The 25,611-nt window shown below is 32.1% G+C and overlaps 2 protein-coding genes and 1 long non-coding RNA gene across 8 annotated transcripts; 2 read left to right on the top strand and 1 right to left on the bottom strand.

Moving 5' to 3' along the window:
• Positions 1-1,308: 1,308 nt before the first annotated feature.
• LOC123709407 (NADH dehydrogenase [ubiquinone] 1 alpha subcomplex subunit 6) lies at positions 1,309-2,524 on the top strand. The gene is made up of 3 exons (XM_045660723.1): positions 1,309-1,541; positions 1,623-1,738; positions 2,347-2,524. The coding sequence occupies exons 1-3, from the start codon at positions 1,412-1,414 to the stop codon at positions 2,473-2,475; spliced, it is 375 nt and encodes a 124-aa protein (XP_045516679.1). The 5' UTR covers positions 1,309-1,411; the 3' UTR covers positions 2,476-2,524.
• A 316-nt stretch (positions 2,525-2,840) lies between these two features.
• On the top strand, positions 2,841-3,739 carry LOC123709408. Its single transcript, XR_006753724.1, has 3 exons — positions 2,841-2,851; positions 2,934-3,049; positions 3,170-3,739. It is a non-coding gene; the product is annotated as an uncharacterized LOC123709408 (long non-coding RNA).
• A 2,287-nt stretch (positions 3,740-6,026) lies between these two features.
• On the bottom strand, positions 6,027-23,920 carry LOC123709405 (calcium-binding protein E63-1). Of its 6 annotated transcripts, none has more exons than XM_045660718.1 (7): positions 23,799-23,920; positions 19,842-19,874; positions 16,125-16,203; positions 12,108-12,251; positions 8,419-8,551; positions 7,729-7,877; positions 6,027-7,483 (listed from the first exon to the last, which is right to left on the bottom strand). In XM_045660718.1, the coding sequence occupies exons 1-7, from the start codon at positions 23,895-23,897 to the stop codon at positions 7,461-7,463; spliced, it is 660 nt and encodes a 219-aa protein (XP_045516674.1). In that variant the 5' UTR covers positions 23,898-23,920; the 3' UTR covers positions 6,027-7,460. The 6 variants fall into 6 exon arrangements, with proteins under 6 accessions (XP_045516674.1, XP_045516673.1, XP_045516677.1 ...); XM_045660717.1 differs by having other exon boundaries at positions 16,125-16,206; XM_045660721.1 differs by lacking the exon at positions 23,799-23,920 and adding an exon at positions 23,389-23,754.
• Between the last annotated feature and the right edge of the window lie 1,691 nt (positions 23,921-25,611).

Genomic DNA, 25,611 nt, shown 5'->3' on the forward strand with positions numbered 1-25,611 from the left:
TCATGTAAATAACTTACCGCTTAATGAGAATAAAACATTTACAATTACTAGTGTAAAGCGAGATATTGGTAACTTGAAAGAACAGTGAACTAAAGTTTGTTGACAAAACTGTATTTCTAGGCATAACAATATATAGTAAACTGCACATAAAAACTCTTTCGAGACAGCTCTGCAGCATATGCAGCAGAAAATCGACAGTTTACTGATAAGGATAAAACGGATAAAATTGTGTATCATAACTACTTTCACTCTGCGGTGGGGTACGGTATTCTATTGGGGGGTGCTGCTGCAGATGCTTGATCCATATTTATGCTACAGAAGGGGGTTGTTCGAGGTTGTGTTGTGTTGTGTTTCCCCAAGGGATCCGGTACGGAAAAAGTTTTAAGGAATTAAATATTATGACACAATCTACTACTATGGTCAATATATTCTTGAATAAACAGATACATTAGATACAACAGGCAGATTCAGGCCAACATGGACATCATGGCTCGTTCATACAATATTTACAGAAATTACAAAAAACGTACCGACTACACGATGACACTACACAAATATGATAAAAAAATACATTTTGTTACGAGCTAGGGGATCGGAATAATCTTGTACAATATTCGAGAACTCTCTAGGCGGGCTTTGCATTGCGATTGCACAATTCAAGAACGTCCGCACTCTTTGTCTCTCGCACATTGCTCCGTCCTTGTCGTACGGCGTTCTAGATTGCTCAGTCTAGCTTCGAGAAGGTTCCTATCTTCAATCTCTCTCGCGTAACATTTCGTCCTTGTCTCACACCTAGATAATTCGGTATAGAATATTGCTTCATCAAAGGGCTATAACTAGGCCTGAAAACGCCTGAAAACGGGTCCCAGAAAACTGCACCACTCGACTACACATGTTCTGAAACTGACTGAAAAAAATGTTTCAGATCCCTGAAAACTAGGGTAGCATTATGCAAATTACAATTTTCTATGTGGTTGACCCTGTCCTGAAACGGTCACAAATCATATTTCTGAAAAGTTCTCGTAAGTAGTGGAAAAATCTAGAAACATTGCAGTCGACCCGTCTTCGTAACAATATAATACAAACAATTTAAATTACCAGCTTATCCACGTTTTAACTAGTAAAATTAAATAAATTTTCACTACGATGATAAATACGAAGTTTCCGGCGTTTTCACACAATAGTTTTCAATACTGCACCGCCATTTACTTGTTTGAATTATTTGTATACGCTGTAATTTAATTAATTCCGTTGTCGTGATCTATGAAGTTATCACAGTCTACTTCGAAAGTGACTTTGATTATTGTCTGTTGACATATGAAAGAACCTAATACGACAAGGTGCAAGTCGCAATGTAAGATACGAGTTTTGTATAATATTTCTTCCAATACATTTGACTACAGTTTACGAAATGGCTGCTAGGAAAGCCATACAAGTTGGCACAAAATCAGTAAGGCCAGTTCTTTCCCTAGACTCATCAGAAGCTAGATCAAGAGTATTGAGTCTTTACAAAGCTTGGTATCGTCAAATACCGTACATAGGTTTGTACCCTGATTATGTCATCAAGTTTTATTCAACAAAACATTGTGGTAGTTTAATAAAATTACTTGTTATTTTTACAGTTAAAGACTACGATATACCAAAATCTGAGCAGCAGTGCCGTGCAAAGCTAAAAGAATATTTTCATAAGAACAAAGATGTGAATGATGTCAGAGTTATAGATTTGCTTGTAATTAAGGTGAGTATTAGATGAAAAGCCGTTTATTAAACATCTCAATATTGGTTTAAAAATTAAGAACTTTATGTTTATACAAAATCATTGCTCCTGTAATCTTCAAATTTAACTGTATAAATAAGTGCATCATTGTTATTATTACATTATAAAACCATATAAGCTATACAACTATGTATGAAGTATTAGACTTGCCTTCAAATAGATTTAAAAAACATTAATGTGTAAAGGTCACTACACAGTTAATGACTACCTAGAAAACAAAAATCCGTGGCATTCGTTATATTTTGTTTTGTTATCTTTGAAGTGCTGTGAATATGTGTATAATGAATGTGGTAAATTACAGAACAGATGTATTTTGTTTAAATTAGGTTACTTGAATGATGTTGTGGTTTATGATATTTTCCTTTGAATAATTGTAATATAACTATATAAAAAAAAACTTACTGAGTTTCTTGCCCATTCTTGTCAAAACAAGGCCTTCTGGTACTTTTTTGAATGGATGGCTCATCTTGCTCTTCTGCAAATATAATACATTTTCACTTTCATAAGCATGCACTAAGACACATCTAAATTGAATAAGTGTTTTTTGATTTAGATTTTATGACTTTCAGGGTCAAATGGAATTAAAGGAAGTTATACATATTTGGAAACAAAAGGGTCATATAATGACCTACTTCAAACCAACTGAGGAGCCAAAACCAAAGGACTTCCTTTCCAAGTTCTTTTCAGGACTAGAATAAGTCAATGTATAAAAAGATTATTACATAGTTAATATAGATTATCAATTCAGCAATGTCTTTTTTATAATATACTAATTTGAAAAAATGTTACTTATTTTTCTTATTGCTAAAATAATTATAATTTTATGAGACTAGAAACTATCTAACATTTTAATTCCTATGCATACTTATTATTCATTACAAACTTAAATAAAAAAAAACTAGGCTGTCATTTTATTGTCATTTGCTTAAAATCTTGGCAATTGGTAATGAATAATGGCTGCTAAGGTTGTTGGCTGTAAGACAGTGAAGCCACTTTTATCTGCTAACTATTGTGAGGCTCATACGCGAGTTGTTGGCTTGTACAAGGCTTATTATCGGTATATTCCATATTTAGGTGAGTATTTAATCCCAGCTTTTTAGTCATTACATAAATTATAGTTTTAAATAGAATTATTTCATTATACTTTACTTTGTAGTAAGGCAGTTTGATATTCCTAAATCTCATGAGGATTGTCGCTGGAAATTGAGAGAGAAATTTTATAAGCATGCTTGCGTCACGGATCTCCGGGTTATTGATATGTTAATCATAAAGGTAAGTAAGATTAAGCAAATCTACATATTCCAAGACTTTGTTTGTATCGTAAAAAAAAAACTATCATTGATATTGTGTTCCGTTTGACATCCGAGGTCCATTGAGAGTTCATCGTTTCAGTTTATTCCATCACGTGACACCGCCGCCATAGTTATTGTGGCGTTTTTCGTCTAGCACAGTTGCTCATGCAAACCTAAACGAACTAGTAAATTTGAAGTATATCGATATAAAATGTATTTTCAAGTGGAAATTATGATTGGGGAATTCGGTGATCACGTTAAATGTACAAAATTGCTAACTTTACAAAGCCATCTCATATCAAGGGAGATATTGTCTCTGCGAGTTCTTCGCAAAGTTCGAGTAGGAGTGAAGAGAAGAGAACCGGCACCAAAACAAAAACGAAATAACCTCTTGCGCAGTAATTCACGTGATTCTTCTTGAGATTCGGTTCAAAGGTTTAAGCAATTGGTGAGTCACCTAAATAATACTTTTTACAATTTAGCTGCGCCGTCTAGCATGTTTTTATGAAGTGACTGAATCTAATAATGCAACACTTGTGATTGAAACTGTGTACGTTATATTATGCGAAAGAAATACGTTGATTTTCCTGCTTTTACTAATTTAATTACGGTTCTTAGAGGATTCTTCAAAATTGTCTCATTTAACGAAGTTTTGCAGCCTTAGGGAGCGTTCAAGTATTACGTAACGATTTTAGGGGGGGGGGGGGGATTATGTCGTGGCAAGATGTTTCGCTAGTCTTTAATATTAGACTTGAACGCTTGCTTTCAAACTCAAACTTAAAACAACTGGTAAGAAACTTTCCTCTACTCTTTTTAATCGCTAAGCTTTGAATCATACAAAATGTTTGAACTGGAGCAAACGACGACGCCTTCAGCAGATGCTGCCGATACGATCTAGCGTGGATATTTCCACCGCCAGCGCTTCTACCCTGAGTACTGCACCGTCTCAGGTTATCCTAAGGGAAGTTTATAATAATAGCACCCAGGTGCTTTTTAAGCAGAGCACTTGCACCCTCGCTATCAATACGGAATCTAAACAAAACCCTGATCAATACCGTGACGGGTCAGCCTCCTCCTCAAGTGCACAATTACAATTGGAAACGTGGCTGATTTTGGCTGGGAATCTTTTACAGACATCTGATAGATATCGGACACAAGGCAAAGTGAATGAATTCTTGCTAAAGCAAATTGGCGTCATGTACTTTCATTTAAGAAATATATATTATTGTCAACATCTAGATAACAATAGTCAGGATGCTGACACTTAATCAGAAAAGTCTCTCTCTCGGTACTTTCAGCCGCTTAATGATTAGCCAAGTTTTCTGCTTCATTATAAACAATGAAAATTTTCCTATCATGTTTATTAAATGATGTACTTGTCTTGTTTATTTCATCATTATTCTATCGGAAATAAATAATTAAAATTACATTGATGCGTTTTTAGTTATTGCATAATCTTACAGGCCACCAGGAGATAACAAACACGTCTTTCATAATGGACCTCGGACGTCAAACGGAACACAATATAAAAAAATACCTAAAAATATAATTTGTGTTATGTTTCCTAAGACGTCTGAACAAGGTCCAAACAAGCTCTTCCAGGTTCTCTTATTATGAGACAAACAATGAACAAGAATTCTGACGGCTTGCTTTAGCGCGGTAAAAAGTTAGTTCGAGTTTAAAACGTTGGTCGCTGGCGGCGGTGTCACGTGATGAAAAAAGGTCTCGATTTGGGCGGAAACGGAAACAATGGACTTAATGGACCTCCGACGTCTTAGGAAACAATACAAATTTTATTTTATTATATCTTTCTAATACCTATTATGTACTGAATAACTACAATTTTGGCGAGTTATAGCACAGCAGCGCTTAAAAATACAAGAAAGTATATTGTTAACATGGCTTTTACACATTAAAAAAACACTTTTTAAACGGATTGAAGCTATAAAAACACCTTTTGTCTTCAGTCACCGTGACCACGCACGCTGTAAACCACGCGAAATGTCGGAAAATTTAAAATTATGTTATAAGTTTATAATAATAATACATAGCTTCAATCCGTTTAAAAAGTGTTTTCTTAATGTGTAAAAGCTATGTTAACAAAAGATAATACTATTCAACACCTTTTGTCTTCAGTCACCGTGACCACGCACGCTGTAAAGCACGCGAAACGTCGGAAAATTTAAAATTATGTAAATAAGTATAAGTTTATAATAATAATATATAGCTTCAATCCGTTTAAAAAGTGTTTTCTTAATGTGTAAAAGCTATGTTAACAAAAGATAATACTATTCAACACCTTTTGTCTTCAGTCACCGTGACCACGCACGCTGTAAAGCACGCGAAACGTCGGAAAATTTAAAATTATGTAAATGATTATAAGTTTATAATAATAATACATACCTTCAATCCGTTTAAAAAAGTGTTTTCTTAATACAAGAAAGGTTTACGATGACGAGACGACCGAACGAGACCCAAATGTCGAAGTACGAAACAGTGTAAATTTAATTCAGTCTAAGTAGATATAGCTGGATCGATTATCATTTATTGAGAATAAAATTAATTTTCAACTGTATTGTTCCGTTTCAGAACGACTACCAAGTCGTCGTGAATTATTTTAATATTTTGAATTTTAAAGTCTTTTATATAAAATAATCTATACAGATTCGGAAGCCGATTGAGTCCATGGAATAATGCGACGCTCGGCACTACAAAGGTTTTTTCCTGACCGTATTTCCGAAATACGTATTTACTAACTAAACTCTTATATACTTTACTAGGGCTACATGAATTTAAAAGAGATGACAGAGAATTGGCAACAAAAAGGACATGTTATGCATAACTGGACTCCATCAGCTGAGCGTAAGCCGTGCGACTTTGTTGGGAAATTTTTATCAGGCATTGATTGAATTTTGTATGGTTATTATTTTAAATTGTGGGATAAATAAATAAACAAGTAAAAAATGTATTATTTAATCACTTTGTAGTTCACATCACTAGCCTTTCTAAGGCCATAATTCGATTACAAAATTATTCCAAATGTTTCATTAATTACTTAAACTCGGTAAATCTCAGCTTTTGTTGTATTAAAAAAAAATGTGACCCCAAAATATATTCTTTAAAAAGATTACATCTAAATATGAACCTAACCCTTGTTTCTATCTACTATGGAAAATAAACTTTAAACAACCTCGGAATCGAACCTAGATCCTCCGCGTTAAGTGTGCGTTACCAACTAAGCCTCTAAATGTTAATGTTTAATTCATAAATTAGCAATGGTATTTTATAAATGGTCTTGTTAATAATGATCATGGTTCTAATACAATTCCAGGAATCGCTCTTTTTAATTTAGATGTAAGTCTACCATTATTGGAACTAATGAACATTGAAAGAAATGGCCATTTATCCAGTCATCAAATATATATATATATATAGTTTTATGGTTTAAAATAACTCACAACCGTGTATGTTTCACAATTTTATAATATGTTTTTATTTGAGAATGTGGCCTTTATTGTATCTCTTTTGGACCAATTACTGTTAATTTCACTTATGTCTGAGAACTGATTGAATAAATTTCATGTCATAAAACATTATTCAATCAGTCGGATCATAAATATAAATTACTTCCAGCTATTGTGTACTTAGAATAAACTTAACGAATACTTTACAAATGATATGCCTAACTACTAGAACTACATGCATTCAACGTACGACAAACAATAATTATATAAAAACTTTTTATCGGCATGTTTGATCGACTAAATAAAGATTATATGTGTTTAAATTAAACCATTTTATATACATCTTCCGTTTCCGACTAAAATCTCCTGTCTTTTAGTTTATCCTTTATTATATTATCTTCTTTCATAATCAATATATAATATTAATATGTTTATGTATATATTTTGAATTAGCTTATCCCTTTATTTCCTTTTGATGTGTTTGTTTATTCTTTCTCGCGTGTAGTTTCCCTAACTTTTACTTAAAACTGGCTTAAAGTTTTGCGATAATAAAAAAATCATTTCATATAAAATTATTGGACTAGGGATGTCTTTCGGATTTTTCTTTCTAAAATTTTGCAATAATATAGCGTGTTTTCATATTTTAGAAGTACCAAATTATATGGATTCTATAAATAATAAAAAGGAAGCGCTATTTACAACCGTTGATGGCTACTTTTTCATATTAAAATGTTACGATGTGTTGTGTCTAATATTCTCAGCACAAAACTATATTCATTATCAAAAATATTGCATAAACATTCGCCTTAAAAATACACGGTATTATACCTATAATTTTTTGATGATTACTATTATTTCGCATGACTTATAAATAACTTAGGATCTTAATCTAGTGAGGTCTTTTACTTCAGGACTCTGGGGAACTTGTTACAACAGCATTTTCACAAATTCTGAAAATAGAGAACATTAAAAAATTTACTCTAATTTTCTATACATCTTCTTTTAGGGTTAAAGAGAAATGGGCCATTTATTTACCACAATTTTCAAGGCAGCTTCAACGAATAATGAAAGCGTTATATAGCAATTTATTATGGAATGTTCATATGTTAATATCTACGAGTACGTACTTAAGCTAAACATCAAGGCATCATGACAATCTAAACCTAGACAATATATTTAATTATAGCAAACACACCCTCATAATCAATTCTGCCGTCATGATCGATGTCTCCCAATGCAAGCACCTGGTTAAGCTGCGCGTCGGTTACGGGCTCGCCGATTATCTCCAAAGCAGTCCTTAACTCATCTCGAGTTATATAACCGTTGTCATCCCGGTCAAACACCCTGTAAAAGGAAAAGTTTACGTTCTAGCGAAGTATTCTGAATTGTTATAATTGTCTTTATATTAGTTTTTATAGATAATTCTTATGACTTCGTTTTATTTATACAAAAATAAATAACATAATACATAAAAATTATAAGTAACGCAAAGTGCGGCCTTATCGGTAACAAGCGATCTCTTTCAGTCAACCCTAGTAAGGGAAAGAACTGAAAAAAGAAATATGACGGGTAAAGTGCATAACCAAATCGTATTTAAAAACATATAGAACCTTAATCTAACAACAAGCTATAACAACTACGCCAACGGTAGCATATGTGTTTTTATTTATTCACTGTTTATATTCGGGTTCAAAATTATAATTGAAACTCTTAAAGTTAAAGTTTGATTTGTATTCAATTAATTTCTTTGGAATATTTATTTAATATATATAACTTTTTAGTTTTTTTATAATATCTTTGTTGTTATAATCTGTGTTGTGCACGTTAAGGATGCATGGAGATAGAAACTTTCATACAAAGTGATAAATTTGCTTTAAAGACATACTTGAACGCTGCTAGTAGATCTTTGGTGATTTCCTCTTCTGAATCACCGCCACTAGAACTAACATCCATTCCTTGTATAGCCTGTATTTTCGTCACCCATTGCATAAAGTCGTTCTCATCTATTAGTCCGTTTCCTGCAATGTATTTGGTAATCTATCAGTAAATGGTATAATGTATTTATAAATGTTGTCGGTACACAGCGTAAATTAGCAGTTTTTTTGAGGTTGAGGGTGAGGAGGAGGTTTTTCGAACAATAAAGCTAAATTAGTGTCCATTTTAACGTAATGTAATAAAATTAAACCTTTCCGGCTTACGGAAGCTTAAGATGCTATGCGTCAATATTGACCCGTTGGGTTTTACTGTAGATACGTTTATAGCAATTTTTCGGTAATAACTTTTTATCAGTATCTATACATATGCGTTCAATTCGGCATAAGGGTTTTTTTTTTATGTTACAGTCGGCAAACGGGCAGGAGGCTGACCTGACGTTAAGTGATAGCGCCGCCCATGGACACACTGCCAGAAGGCTCCCAAGCGCGCTGCCGATGTCGAATTGGTTCGGAAATACTTCAGTGGACCGCTGGTTCCACATAGTGATGGTGCAACAGACGTCGAGGTTATACGAATAGTATTTTGTATTCTGTCTTGACGTTCGATGATGAAACTCAGCTGCAGAACCGAAGAACTGTGAACACTCCTATATACGGTAGAAGATACAGAGTCAAAGACGATTACATGGGTTTGTATAATTTTAGCAATGTCCTTTTAAGTAAATGATTGTACTAATAAAAAGGCTCTCCATATGATAAAGCGTGTAATTTTAATGGAACTTTTACATTGTAAAATTCTCTACGTAGAACGAAGACCGATGTCGTGATTGAATTGATATAAGTAGGTAATGGGATTGATGTAAGATAGCCAATGTAGTGATTACCAGTTACCGCGCAGTAAGTCGTTGCGTGCTACGGCTATATATTTTTATCTATCGCAGGTGCTTTCTACCACGTCATGAGTTAAAACAAGATCAAGGACTTATGATTAAAAAGACGCCTAATTGAAACCTTTTGTGCAGGCCAATTAGAAGAATATATATAAATGTTACAGCCACGAGCTTTTTACAATAATAGTCAATAGCTCTATAGTATAGCTATACACGCACTACCTTTTTATTGATTTAATAACATTTCCTTAGAAATATTCTTAAGTACAATTAAATAATAGGTGCAAATAGCAACTATTTAAGATAACGTGAGCGCAAGAAAATTTTGGTTATATGTTATTTATTCATGTGTAGCTTCCTTATAATATTATTGGAAAATGTTAAAATACAAAAATAAAGCTTATTTATGATGAAGATTTCAGAGACTTTTTTGTTTTGTAAATTCATTCGTGAATATTATACAAATGGTTTTATCATCTGTGTGTCGTAATTACGAGAAAGGAATCAAAAAAGATCACCCAGACCATACAATTATCGTGTATATATGACCAAACTCTGTAGACACTGATTTTTACATTATAATTTTATATCATAAATAGTCTACATAATTTAAAGTTTAATTACTAACATTGATAATATATTTATCAAAATAACACCATTAAAAATATCTGTATTAGGCACTTGACGATTGCAGTATTTATGATAATTTAATACACATGTATATTTTAGGTTACTTTATGGAAGATTTCATACAACAACAGCTAAAAAAACAAATATAATGTTTTCTTAAGTATCTACTGAAAATTCGCAGTGATTATAATACTTATATATAAGAAGAAATTGTCTACATGAATATTAGACTATAGAAAAATGGAGATATAACAATCAAAATGTCTAAAAGCAATTCTTTTTGAATGTAAAACAAGGCGAAATTTACAAGTGTGAATTGTAAAGGTAGGCTTGCAGGGCACGAGGTCGCCGGAAGTGAGCCCAACACGCCATTATAAAGCCTACTGCTACAATGCCAATGTTTCCAAAATATTTATTATAGTTGTTTGGTAATCCTTTGTTTGCTTATATCAACTAATATTTTATAACACTTTATCTAATACGAAACATAAAACAATTTAATGTAATCGCTGTGTATGATTTGTAACGACACTTCCACGGTGTTTTTATATCATTATTTTATTATTTTGTTTTTGTTTATGGTTACAGAACAATATTATACGGTAACTGTAATGTATGTTAACAATTAGTCTAGTTTTAGATTTTTTTGCTCAATATAGGATATTGCCAATATTAAACTGCCTTCTCCTACAAATTAGATCTCCAAGCGAGACACCAGCTGTCCCGACCTATCATCAATATCATCGGAACAAATAGACATACACGGTGGCCAAAAACTCGTGGATCAAACGCAACTAGGTGTTAGATGGGGTTATCAGCTGCAAAAAATTGTTCTACAACCTTAAACTTGACACCTGCAGAGTTATAATTTATTTTGCGTTTTCATAAGAAAATTGACTTTTTTTACGATTCGAAAAAATCTACAGCCTGTATCTGTTTTTATGTTATCCACTAGATTGGTACTAATGAGACCTTGCGTTAGACATACTATTTATGGTTGTTTATTGGGTGTATTCAAGATAATATTAAGTTTTACAAAATGAAAATTGCTCAAATCATAACTTCTTGTTTACTTCGGACCACGCTGTTAAAAAAAATACTCTACCGAAAAGACACCCTGTATTATAAGTTTTGGCGCATTTTATATGGATTCTACAAAAGTATTAGACATGGCCATGAGTGGCTCTAACTTCTTTTTTCGTTTGATCCACAACTTTTGGGCCAACCTATATATGGGCATTTTAATGGAATACAAATTTTGTTGTACTTAGATAACGGGTATAAAGAAAAAAATATAGAAACATTATGACTTGCACGTATCTCAAGAAATTCTCAACTCAAGAAACCACCTTTGCTTCTTAACATTCGATTTGATAAAAGGTTATCATGTATATGTATAGTTTAAAGAGTTTATTATACTTCAAAGTAATGCACAGTTTGTGGTACAATAAAATAAAGACTTGTAAATCTGCTACAATGGAGTCAAAGCTTTGATGCCAAATTGAATATTTTTGTCGCAAGATTTTTATGAAATGCTCGAATGACCTATTTTATCTGTATATGAATAAAAACTAACAAGCTACTGTAGTCATTTTTGGCAAGACTTCAAATCGAAGTGCAAAGTGGGCGATGCTCGGTAGGAACTTTACGAGGACATTTATTTTAAACTGTAATCACATTTTGGCCAGTAGCTCATCGGTAGCCGATTAATCATAGATAATAGATAGACCGAAGCTACGGTTCGAACTACGTAATTAAGAAAATACGTTCGCCCTGTGAAGCTTAAATAATTTAATAAAAAATAATTGTTCGTTTGTCTCTGTAAAACTCAAGAATGGCTGACGATTTGGTTTATTTTGTTTTAAACTTCTGGAAATATATGAGGACATACATGTTTAATTTATAGTAATAAAAAAAGCATATTAATATAATTAGTTTTCCTGACAAATATTAAGTATAGAAGATTGATTTGTAAATGTCGAGGATTTTTATTGACTGCTACTGTATGAGTATATCTTTAATTTGTAATTAAAGCCCAAAGCCAATTTTGATAATTTTTTTGTGTGTGTATTTTGTAACCAATATAAAAGATAATATAACATATAAATATGGATACTTACCAGTTTTACTGGCGTCCTTAATAAGTTCCGCTATTAAGTCATCACTGACTTCGATTCCCAGCTTTTGTAGCATATACTGAAGCTCTGCCGGTGTCACGTGACCATCACTATCCCGATCGAGTAGGCCAAACGCTGTCCGGAGGTCTACGAAAAACAAAATTTAACTTCTTATTTAAATTATAGGAAAACCGCTCTGAAGAAAAACAGAAAAATCACAATGAAATCGGATAAAATTGCATATTGCGTTTATTCTATCCTTTCTGTTTAGAGCTGCAACGTAAAATAAATTCTCTTCGGTGTAACAATACCGTAATTAAAACCTCTGCAGTTATTTAATTTAATTTTATAGAACAAATTAAAGGACAAGTCACTAAGAAGAAAGTGCCCCCTCAGACACCTGAGATGCCAGACATGTTTACAAGTGAAGAAATGTGTCCTAGAGTCATTTAAAATCGTTCAGAAATTTCATCCTTAAATTATGGAAGTCACTCGTGAATTCTTTTAATTTTCATTAACTTACGATGATATAAGAAAGTGTTTATTTTTTAGTAAACGTAATCTATATTATAAAACAGATTACATAGATAAACAATATATGTGAATAAAACTGAAATTTAACATTAAACAAGTGACAATTAATACTCTATATTTTAAAAAAGTTACTGCTCAACAAAGTCGAAGTCTGCTAATTTGTTTATTTATTTTTTTATCGAAATTTTACCAAATCTACAGTATATGTTAGCAGCTATATTTTCTTGAATATATGACAATTATGATTAACAAAAAATATATATAATATAAAATACTAATATTTTTTACTGGAGATAGGCCATTAACAATGGTTTTTATAAAATTGATTGGCCTGCTACCGAATATATCCAGCTCCGGGTAAGCACTGTTTATTCCGTTATAATCATGAAGAATTCGAATGAGCAGTGCCTGAACTCCTAGGTTGGTTTTTTGCAGACGGAATTTGGAAAATTCTGCTGTAAGTGTATACTATTGTCTTAGATTAAAATAACTTAACATGATAACTGAAACATAATTGTTTTAGTGATTTAACATAACAAGCACAATTTAATCTTTATAATATTTCTTGTTTAAAGGCCATCAAAAAACTTACAGAAATCATTATCTTTTTTAACCGACATGATTATAGTATTAGCTAAATTTCCCAGAACCACAAGCACTTCATTCTACATACTGATGATATTTTTAAGAAAATGGAACTTTTACCTCGTCTTATAACGTTGACATATTTACACAAGATTAAAATCTCTACGTAGGTATTTCGTCTTGTTATCTAGTCAGGTATAGTAACACTAAAAGTGATATGCAGTACTACCATTAGTGGTTATAAGATGTTTGTTTGTCAGGCAGACATTGTTTGGTTGATCAGAGATTATAGAAAAGACAGAGATGGAAGTATTAAATAAATAGAGATTTGTTAAGAATCCTATACCCATTACGAATAAACTCTTCGTGTAAAAAATGTGCACTTACTTGATTTGGTTAGAAAATCACCTTGGGGTCATGCGTATGAGCCATAACGGCAATAATGGATTATCTATTCTATCGTAATTACGTACGATAAATACATAAAAAAAACAGAATGTACATACATTATTGAATGTAAAAATGTCTGCTTACATTGTTACGCACCTACTTATGTCGATATGCGTTTAGTTAGTTCTACTACAATTTTCCCATAAATACTAAAATTATGAAGCTTTAGTTTGGCTAACCCAAGATATAAGACAGGTCACACTCATTATTAGGTTTTACATATGTAACATTTTTATTTTTAAAAAAGTAACAAAAATTGTCTATTGCCAACCGCTTCTTGTTCTACATCATTTATATTTTTTTAACCTTAGTCAACGGTTTTAAATAATTCATCAAAAATGCATTTAATAAAAGCTATACTTTATACGTATTAATTTAAATTAAAAGTTAAAGCGAATAAACGTTTTTTGGAAAAGAGTTTAGACGGATCCGCAATGAAATAGCACTGCTCGAAATGTATATTCTTCGTTACAGTCATTCCGCAGTTTTCGTTAACACTACATTGTTATTTTACGTATTCGAGGAAATTTTCTACGGCGTCATAAATTAATGCTTGTAATTTTCTTCACGCCAAATATTCCTCCGCGTATTTGTAATGACCAGTAAATTTTAGTATTATTCTTGGACGTTCATTGCTTTTCCAAAATTATCAAATGCTAAACTATAATGTGGAATCTTAGGAATTAGAATTGTATAACATTTTTTATCGCGGATTCGTATTTTTGCCAAATTTCATTTACTTTATTTCTCAACTCTATAAACAAATACCTCTGTTTAAAATAGGTATTACGTCCTCATCATGGTTCCCAATACCCAATTCGGTTCACGTGAACTTATAATGCAGTCATCGGGAGCTCCTTTGCAAACAAATGTAACGGGGAAAATCCAAACGAACAAAAAATATTCCCGCTTAATCCTCAATAATTTCATATAATATCAATAATTGTTAGAAAAAGTGCGCTATTTTTCTAAACACTAGTATAAGATTTAATAATAAGTAATAAAGATAGATATGATTTGGTGAAAAACTTTACACGAATCAAATGGTGTTTATTTTTTTAATTAAAAAGCTTACCAACGCTCGGCACACGTATACAATGATCATTAAGGTAGATACGAACGATACGAATGGTAGACCATGGAAGGCAAAAAAATCATGAAAATTGAAAGGTATTGCATGTATCATAAATTAATACATAAACAAAGAACGATAAAATCTTTCGTTATCATTTATCAGGTTGATGTGAGCGTAAGTCACCATAAAGTTATTAATGTTTCTGCAAACATAGATAAAATTCCATTCGCAACCTTAAAATTGAGTCTGTTACGATAAATTGCTGTCGGTAATTGTGAATTATAACTAGGGTTTAATGTCAGGAACATTTCCTATTAATGACGTTTTAGGTTATAGAAGTTTTTCGCCTATTTTCGTTCATAACTATTCATACTACACAATACTGAAGGAAAATAAGAAAAACAGGCACTTCGCACTTCAGCACAAATAACAGTGTGAATTATTAATTTTCCTATATACAAAAACAAACTTTTGTATCTTGATGGAACTTTATACACACTTTTCTTTATAAGATTTAATGATCATAACTCTCCTGTCGTCACATCAAAGTATAACGCTGGTAAATAAAATACGTTGTGTAATATTTTCTTAGTTAAGGAAATATATAATGTTTTAAGGAGATTTTTTGGGTCATATAAATCTTTTTCGCTAAATGAACTCGTTCCTGGAATTTTCTATCGACTAACTTGATGATAAGATAATCGAGGCTTCAATTCAAGGTTATTTTATTGCAACACCTTACAGAATGCACTCTAATATAATGTTTTTTTTTCAATATGTTAGATAATTAAGTAGCTATTTAGGATTTAACGTTGAACTTAATAAATTCCTTAATATACTCAGAGTGACTAAGTAAAATAGTGTTAATAGGTTAGTGTTAATTGTATTAATAGGAATTAGAGGAGGCTACAGCCTCGGCCTTCACAAAACAGGAGCACCCGACAATAGAGACTTCGGAAAACAAAAAATGTCCTAAGTTCCGCCTTGTTTAGCTATTTTACCTGTAGCTTTGTACAAATATGATTACATTGTTCTTAAATATTAACAGGAATCATTAATATTTTTATATGAATGTTAAATACCTTAAGAAACTTCTTGATTTAAAAAATTGTTTATATACATTTAGAAAATAATTTGGGGCCGGGAGGCCTCCACTCCTTTGTTGCCCCGAGGCCTCCAGAGCTCTAAATCCGGGCCTGAACATAGTTATTCAATATCATCATGACGGGTATTGGTTGGGTACAGAACTCACCAGCTTGTCAATAAAGAAAAGCCAACCGGAAAACGACACATATATCGGAATGTTTGTTGATGTTTATCTTCTCTCTTTTATTACCTACTTCAAGGTGAGAATGGTAAATAATAATTATACTTACTTTTGAGCATCGCTTCGCTAGGCGCTGGCACCGTAGGGCGATCGTCCACCGGTGACTTTTTCTTCTTCTTATCATCGTCCTGCTGCAACACACAATCATCAGACATACATAACACTTTTGTGAGACTCATAAATGTAACGTAAACAAACACGATTTACAAATACAAAACGCTAAGTGACTAGTTTTATCAACCGTAGAATGTTATCACTGCTTATCAATATATCGATCAGTGCAATGTATGAAAACGAATAATTTTGATCATTATAATTCATATCCAAAACTCGTGTTTGTCATTTTTATTTACAAGACAAAACTTCTTCGATTGAAACTTAAAAACAATGTAATACAAACATAAACGACGTTGGGTCGGTCATGGCCCGGCTTTGTGATGAGATATAGATGGTCAAAAACACCCTTAATTGGAATGGCCCAGTGAGAAAAAAAAACAGAGGATGCCTTCGCCAACCTGGGAAGATGAAATAAAAGGGACAGCAGGGAAGGATTGGAAATTGGCGAGGCTGAGACAAGTGGAAGAATTTGAAGGAGGCCTTCACTCCCTTGGAGATCGTGTACTAATGTTAAACATTTACTTAATGTTATTCTAATTATGTAATACTAACTTTTATTTTATTTTATACAAGGCTATTCGTGTAAATAAACTAGGAATGTAACATTTTATAGCTACAATGATTTATTATACTATTCGGCTTGCCCTAAACTCTTTTGACCATACTGCCATGTCTCTTTAAGCGAATTCAAAAATTGACATCTGTATGTTAGTATTCGATATTGTTGAGATTTAAATAATTAAGTTTGACAATCTCTATAGATTGTCAAACAAACTAGCCCCTATGGGCTAAATTTAGTAAGTGTGTGTTCGGTATATTTCAACTTAAAGAACATATCTATACACATATAAATAATATTTCATAATTTCGCGAGACAAAATAATACCGTTCGACAAAATGTTAACCCAATTGACAAGCAACACAACAACATAAGTTTTACCCTAGTTCCTAATTCATTAATTGATGTATAGTATTTCTATAGCTAGTTATCATAATAGCTAAACAATTACACAATACAGCCAGGACCGAAACGCACATTGAAACAAAAACGTAAAACACTTATTTTTTTTCTACAATTACAAACAAAACACTCATACGACTAGACGACTTGTAAAGTAAGGATTTAAGAAAATAATAAAGAAATACAATAAAAATGTTGTATTGCGCATAATCAATTTGCATTAGTCAACACAATTCAAGTATTTTAATGCATGTTTAATGCAACTATCGATATTTTAGCAGAACATTTCAATTTGTCAACACCTACAATTAAGTGTTTGCCAAGGTATGTGTCAAAAACCTGAAGGATTACAACATATTATAGATTATACTGGTCACTAGCAACGAAAAGGGATTTACAATTCAGTGATTTAGCGTCGAAATAGCCAATGTCGCGTTTGGCACAGCATCAACGCAAGCAATGGCATACCATTACAATTAAAAAATAATTATCGATAAATAATCGAAAAGTATACTGTGGTCAAAACATAGATCATAAGTTGGAGCCGGAAATCGTTCGAATCACTATCAAACAGATTGTTTGTAACCATCACTTATAGATTATAGACTATTTAAAAACGTGCCTGCCAGAAATAAAATTCAGTCTAACCGTTATGACGTTTCATATACCCTTCGGCCACTCTTACGGAAATCATAATAAGCGCTACGAATCGAATCTGAATAATACTCTATAAAGGTCAAGAAACAATGGATAAACCTTCAAATATATAATTTATATATATAATTATAATTTCTTTAATATAAATAACATAAATTGTAAACGAAAAACTAGCATGTCTAAGCAATTCATTATACCAGTAATCAGAACTAAAATATGGTATTTCAAGCTGCCTTTTTGTAATTATTCTTATTTGGAAGCCACATAAAACAAATGTAAACCACGTCTTACACCAGCTTCAAAGAAAACATTCATCAATTCGTTGCTAAACACTTCAATGTTCCCAAGTTACATTTTACGCTGACAGTTATATCCGTAAACCATGGCTTCATGAAAAACCGTGAAATGTGAACGTAAATAAAACTGAGATTAATGGTTTTTGTGAAACAAGATTTAAGATTTTTAACGAAAAACTGCTTCTTAACCGTAAAAATACTGTAATAAAAGACTTGTCTCGCTTCGAAGATTTTTTTATAAAATGTTAGAAGTTGGGTCGTGCCACAGCATTTAATTGGCGTTTCGCAGGTAATTGTTTAGGATAATTTTTAACGTTTGACAGTATTTTTACATTATAGTTAAAATACTAACATAAATCTTAAGTAAATATTGTTGTTAATGATAATTAAAGGTAATTTTCTACATCAATTTTACATAAAAATAGGCATTGTTTTATATTAGTTTTATAGCTATAAAAGTATTGATTTTATTACTTAACTAAATTGGTGATGCAGGCGATGTCACTACAAACATTTATATAGATTACTTTGTAATGGTACAAGTTAGAAGTCTGACAATAGACGACACGAAATAAAAAAAAACTGTACATATTTTTTAAATAAATAATAATCCTTTATTTCCTCAATATTATGCCAATGGACTTGTGTTTGTCTGGTTAATTTTTACTTGCACATTGGTAAAACAAAAGATTTTTGGAATCTATAATATGGTTTGTATCGGTATGTTTACATTTTAGTATGCAGTTTAAAAACACTATCATCTTCATATAATAGCATGTTTTTATTAATAACAAAATAGCTTGATATGCATAAAATTATGGTATATCTCGTTCAAACTATAATAGTACGCGAAAGATCGCGGTCACAAAACAATTTATATCAAAGTTCACCTATACTGTATTAATTCCTGTGCATTCCGAAGTCGTGTTGCCAAATATAATCACGTGAGGATTGTGTACGTACATATGATACGACATAGGCACTCTTGAATCTGCCAATAGCAAGTAAACGTGACAGTTTTTTAATAAGTATTCAAATGGAATTTGTTTATCACCCTTTACAATGATATAATAAAATTAATAAACCATTTTACTAAAATAACTTATAACCAATAGTGCATGTATTAGTATTATAATTTAGTATTTAAGAACATATCCTAGGCTGTCAAAACTTTAAGGTAGCTATAACTCAACACATCGCATCAATTTATTAAAATACAACCGTATTTTAATAAATGAATACTACTTATATTGTAAATTGAATGCCCTCATTGAACTCAATGGCGCATGAGAAAGACACTTTTTTGACAACTATTTCCTTGATAGCACTTTAATCTGTGCATAGAGACTTGACTAAATTATTGTCTCTGGAAATCCAGGACGCCCGAATTCTTTCATGTACAATATAACTGATATAGTTTTATAACAAGGTAAGCTTTGTATGCATCTATAATAAATAATAAAAAACCAATCGGTACTATGACATTATAAGACTAGAGAGTTTGTTTGTTTAGTTGATAGCGCTTATCTTAACAGGGTTGAATTTTATTTACGTGGGAGAGTCCTATTTATGAGAAAGACTTTAGGCATATATAATGATACGACCGATTAACGCATCCAAAACCCCTAGTAACACTGTTGTCCAAAAAGCTGGCCCAATACTTTCATATATATTGTAGGAACTAAAGAAAATAATAAAATGATAGCAAATATAATTGTCTTAAAAGAATGTTTACCTTTCTTCTACTTCGGGATGTGGTAGCCATTCCCTGGAAGAAAAAAGTTATCATTATCATATTTGAAGCTTGAGTATTAGGTAAATTTACAAATAAGTTAGTAGATCAAATATCGGCAATATATTTTTTTATTAATATTTATTATAAGCCTAGTACTTAACTCGGCGACCCTTAACTATTACGTACCAACACGGTGTACCGCTATATTGCTTTAACAATGAAGGAAAACATTGTGGGGTAAGCATTTCTTAGACCTAAAATGGACGACTTGTGTGGGTCATGGAAAGGTGATCTAATACTTGCCTAATTTGCAACTTTTAAAAACGATAATTTAGTATATAAGTGGGAACAAGTTTAGGAATTCTTAAATTTCTTCGTATAATTTAAATATAGTTTTGTTTGGATCGCGTGAATCGCATAGTAGGTATTCCGTTGCAATAATTATAAATCTAATAAAATTTAATTGTAATATATTGTTTACGCAAATACTTATAAATCATATTCGATTATTACAAAAATAAAGCCATACTTTACTTATTTTGACAAATATAATTTTTTATATGATATTAAATCAATCATATTGTTATAAAATACTAAGATGGCAATTTGAGCCTGTCATTTGTGGCGAACATAGCTACCTAATCTGTGCTAACTGGCACCTTTCCAAGTGGAACCGGATAAAAATATTTTTACAATAATTCTGAGTATTAAAAGTAGTACAGAGGTATTTGCCATTCCAATAATTTTCCTCATTAAACCTCTAAAGAAAGATCACAATACACAACATAAAAACAACAAATAAACATGACATATAGGCAGTATTATCTAAACCACGCGTTCGTCTATTTCTGTCAAATTATGTCATGTCACTGTCATGAAAGGAGACAGATGAGAAATGTTAAAATGTTAAAACGTTAAGGTTAGGTAAGTTAGGTAAGGTAAGTTTCAAATAATATAAAAATAAAACAGTAGTTATGTTAATTTGACAACGGTTCAAGACAAGAACGTTTCCGTACGAGCATATTTTCCTGTGTTAAGAGGCACACAGAGACAGTAATATGACACAATAAAAAGAGTCGTTAGTTGTAAAATTCAACTAGAAAACGTTGAAATGCTAAAAATCTAAAAAATTGTTCAAAACGAAAACAATTATTGATCGCAGGAAATCGAGCCCTGATTAGTCTACATTATGTGTACTAAGCCACAGAGGCAGATAATATCTTATTTTAATTAGTTTTTAGTATCTATTAGTATATGTTATTATACCCGGTAACTATTAAGACTAAACGCGAATTAAGGATGTTTTATCTTAAAGTAGTTTTTATAACAATATAACGTAGCAATCATTTAGAAAATAGGTATATCATATACGCATCGAAACTTTAACAGAAACTTTGAAAGATATTTGATAATTTCTATTTCATAACTGGCCGATACTTAAATTTCTTGATTGGCAATTAGAACTGGCTATTACTATATAATACAAATCTTACCTACATATCGAAAACACAGCAACGAATTCCGTATGCTTTTTAACCATTGGTGATTGGAATACATCACTGATGTTTAAACTCTTTAAATTTCAAATGGCCGGAGTGGACTAATCGAATGGTCTATTATATAAATAACATCTTAAACAAACCGGTGTATGTGTAGGTGAGTAGTATACTGTCCAGAGATGTTTCTCACGAATGTTTTTTCAATTGTACATTACTCATCGCGTATTTTACTCGAATCGCAGGAATTAAAACATTGGACCGACATCAAATTGTAGGTAAAACAATGAGGTAAATGGTGATTATTGTCTGATTTAACGATTGTCTTAAATAAACAAATCGTAATGTATCTATAATTTAATTATTTTCGCGCGTGCAAAAAACGATTTACCTAAGCTGTGTTTTTTCATACCACTTCCATGACTAAAGAAGTGTTTTTTCCGGTTCATAAACAAGTTGTAAGCAAATATAAATATAGTTGATCACAACTAGCCTAGAAAATCAAACCAATGCAGAAACGGGTTTCCTCCTTCAATTTGGGAATGGGAGCAACTAAATGACACGGTATATGTGACAGATTATAGAAAATAGAGCTATCATAGGATATCATAGAATGCGTCGCCCAAACGAATATTGACGAAATATCTTAGGCATGTTCGGTACAATGGAATTTTAATCTTGGGAAAGAGGGCAATGCCAACGCGTTCGATCGATGCGGTCGAACCATTCGTTGTAAAAGTTAACCTTGCACCCTGTCCCCACTATTTACATACAAAGTACAACCTATTATGAATGGCGTCACTTAAATGCGCGGTGAACACACGTACCAACAATTAATACCATGAATATAATTGTATTTTGTTAATTTTGCTTTGTTTTTATTGTTCCTGCGACCACGAAAAATATAAGATGTTTCTTTTTTGCAAGTCTGCGAGCAGAATTCCGTTTAAGAAGAAAAAAATATTTATTATAATTGAACGCTGATTTGCATTTGAAATTTGATTATTTTTTTATTAACTAAGATACTGGGAACTGAGGTAATCATCTAAAAATATATACAATTTATCATAGTGTGATAGTGATTTCAAAAACTCCGCCTTTGCTGTGTCAAAATGGTTATAACTATGAGACATTGTTATATGACAAAAAATTGATTAATAGAAGTTGCAATAGTGTTATATGATGCCGTTTATTAGAATTAGTAAATATAAATTTGTGATAAGTGACCAATTTTTCTTATTACCTATACTTTTTTGTGGATTAACAAGTTACAAATGAGATCTCTTTAAATACATAAGTGTCTGTTTGTAAATTTATTCCCAGATAACGGAAGTAAAATCCCAAGGTTAAAATTACTTAAAATATATATATTTTCCGTCGTTTGATCGTTTACCAAATCACTACTTAATGTTTTATAAGAGAAATAATTATACTTACAAACGATATGCGCACTTATATAACAAAAACAAACCATAATAAAACCGTAGGCTTGGTCGTAGCAACGATCGTCTACTTTATATGTAGCCGCGTAGTCATTGCTACGATCTACGCAGTGACCCGCAATGGGACCTTGCCGAAAATTAAAGTACATAATTATTTAGGAATTTTCAAATTTTACTCTGTACCCTGCTACCCGCAGATGTAATTTATCAGTTAAAAAAAGAAATAACGTAAACTGCATTTTTAAACTTTTGTTCCTAATTTATTAAGATAAATATACATAATTAACATTTATTAGATTAAGTTTTAAAACTGTTCACTTATTAGACTTATTAAAATGAATATTTGCTAATTACTTTTTTGGGTTTAGTTGATCAGAATATTTAAGTATTTTAGTAAAACGTTTTTTAGTAATAGCACATTTCTCCTAGTAATAATAAAATTTCTGTTAATTCACTCACTTGACCAAATAAGATAAACTGAACTCACTTTCGACACTGGTCACTTCTCACTATCTCACGTGCACCGTTACCGCACTTATATATGTATATTATGTTAAATAGAATATAGAAGCAATAGAAAAGAATAGAGGTTCAAAAGAAAATAGATACCTATTTTTTGAAGAATCTAATTTAGATGCCGATGTCAACGCCGTTGGCTGAGATGGCTCGGTGCCGTGATAATCGACTTCCACAGTTCGTTTAAATGTCTGATGTCGCGCGGCCTTTGTACGCGTTGGCTATTCGTTTATTGCCCGAGTATTTCTGTATATCATAGCCATCGGACAAATCACGGCCATGCGACCCGGTCCGAACGAGCGCTCTAATAATAAATTGTTTATGTTTTCTTCCCTTGGTGACTTTTCTGTGCCATACTATCTAAAGAGGCCAAAAGCAAACTTCGTACTTCATGAATAGATATTACAAATTATAGTTTAGTTTTATGAATGCTTAAATGAAATTGAATTGTGGCGCCAATATTGTGTCGTGTTTGTGTATGCGTGTAGGTACTCGTTACGTACCGAGAACGTTTCAGAGATCGCGCTGCAGAAGGCGCCAAAGCCAGATTGGGCGGGCGGGGAGCTCGGGGCGGGCGGGGAATCGCCGCTCGCGCGATCCATGGCGTTGGGCGTCTGGCGCGGTGCGCGGTGCCTGCTGGTTGGCAAAGACTGCCGCACGCCCGACGCCGCTTGCACCCGCTTCACGCCTCACGTTCGCGCCTTCGCGTTACATAAACGCGTTTAGGAGTCGTATTCACGATACATTGTTCATTTGTCACTGCCTCGCTTACAGTTACAATTCAAAACTAGATAATGCCGAAGAATTTGCTTATTAATACGCCATAATTTATAAATTATATTGTAACATAATTACACCCGTGTTATACACGGCTCCATAGATTGCAATTTCAAGTTTATGATGTAATTATGTAGTTAGTTATAAGTCATCACGTATAACTAATGAACAGTGAACACTTTCCTTTATCCGCTTTTCTTTGCCACCTGTCTGTTGTCCCTATGTTTTGGCATCATGTGTAACACAACAATAACACTAAGTAATTATAGAACGTTTATTTTAGTCTTGCTAAACGCTGCGTGCGACTAAGATTAATGTCTAGTGACATCTATCACTGCCCTGTCTTGTTATAATGAAACATGTTTTATGGTGAACTCGAAATCAATTAGTAAGAAATTTTGTTTAAGTGTAAATAATCTTATCGGCATAGGAAGTTGTTTTATTATCTTATATATTAAAAGTACTTTTTATGTAAAATGTTAATTTAGATACTGTACGAACATTTGAAATTATAGACTTATATAACATCTTTATCATTGTACGGAATCTCATTGATCATGTGGAAGTTTGAACCTATCGAACAAAGCCTATTTTAACCCACTTCAAAAAATCCTGAAGGTAATACAGGTTTCGACGTGTAACTATTTGTCATAGTAATCTTCAGGTGTTAACAATTTAATTTATCAATAAATAGAGGTAAATAAGATTATTAAAGATTTAAGTTGGCGCCAGGTAGATAGTACCTGTGAACCCAGAGCTGGTTTTCTGGCTCAACGAATAAGTATCGCAATACAGCGAGTAAATGCTGCCAACGTTAAAGGTACGCTGCCGCAGGGACCAAACTTTTAAAGAATTCTTTGGATAATCTTATATTATTACTTTGTAGGTTAAGAAAATTGTAAATACAAATAATATGATTAAGATTACATATGTATATACATATAGAATAAGTATCTTAGCAGTAAGTATCAAAAGGTAAACTAATATGAAGCAACTACTATGCATAATCGTGTTAGGGATTTATACGCTGACCTTATATGACTCAGAGATTATAGGTGTGTGCTCTAAAACTTAATAATTAAAACCTAGTAAATTGAATCTTTGAGCTTGAGTCGAATTAGGGCTGCTTCCTTTAAAATAATATACAGCCACATTAAAATACGCACAAAACGAATGCAAGGAAATGTACTATTATTCATTTTAAACCATATTTACGTTGAAACAAATCTCAGCAGAAAAACATATATAACTTACATATACAAAAATAATAAATAATAAAAAATAGCGCTCGAACCGTTCGTGTCAATTTTATGAAAATCGTTTAAGAAACTTTAAAAACGGATGACAAACATGGTGGAACCAAAAACAATTATAATTATCCTCAAATCAAACCTATGCTGTGTTATTCACAAAGCCACAATATATTGTAGATAAAAGCGTACAAATATAACATTGTTTAAAGGTTCACTTGAATAACTTAAACGTATTTTAGGTATAGCTGTTTGCTATTTAATATATAAATAGATTTATTTGACCGGA

Source organism: Pieris brassicae, chromosome 5 (assembly GCF_905147105.1).
Source record: "Pieris brassicae chromosome 5, ilPieBrab1.1, whole genome shotgun sequence".
Lineage (NCBI taxonomy): Eukaryota > Metazoa > Arthropoda > Insecta > Lepidoptera > Pieridae > Pieris > Pieris brassicae.

Bases quoted from the DNA above. Each gene is read 5' to 3' on its own strand.
- LOC123709405 (XM_045660717.1), bottom strand. From the start codon at position 23,897: ATGGATCGCGCGAGCGGCGATTCCCCGCCCGCCCCGAGCTCCCCGCCC. The intron at 19,875-23,798 runs GTACGTAACGAG...TTTTTCTTCCAG, and splicing joins CGATCTCTGAAACGTTCTCG to GGAATGGCTACCACATCCCG. The intron at 16,207-19,841 runs GTAAACATTCTT...TGTGTGTTGCAG, and splicing joins CATCCCGAAGTAGAAGAAAG to CAGGACGATGATAAGAAGAA.
- LOC123709407 (XM_045660723.1), top strand. From the start codon at position 1,412: ATGGCTGCTAGGAAAGCCATACAAGTTGGCACAAAATCAGTAAGGCCA. The intron at 1,542-1,622 runs GTTTGTACCCTG...TTATTTTTACAG, and splicing joins TCGTCAAATACCGTACATAG to TTAAAGACTACGATATACCA. The intron at 1,739-2,346 runs GTGAGTATTAGA...TATGACTTTCAG, and splicing joins TAGATTTGCTTGTAATTAAG to GGTCAAATGGAATTAAAGGA.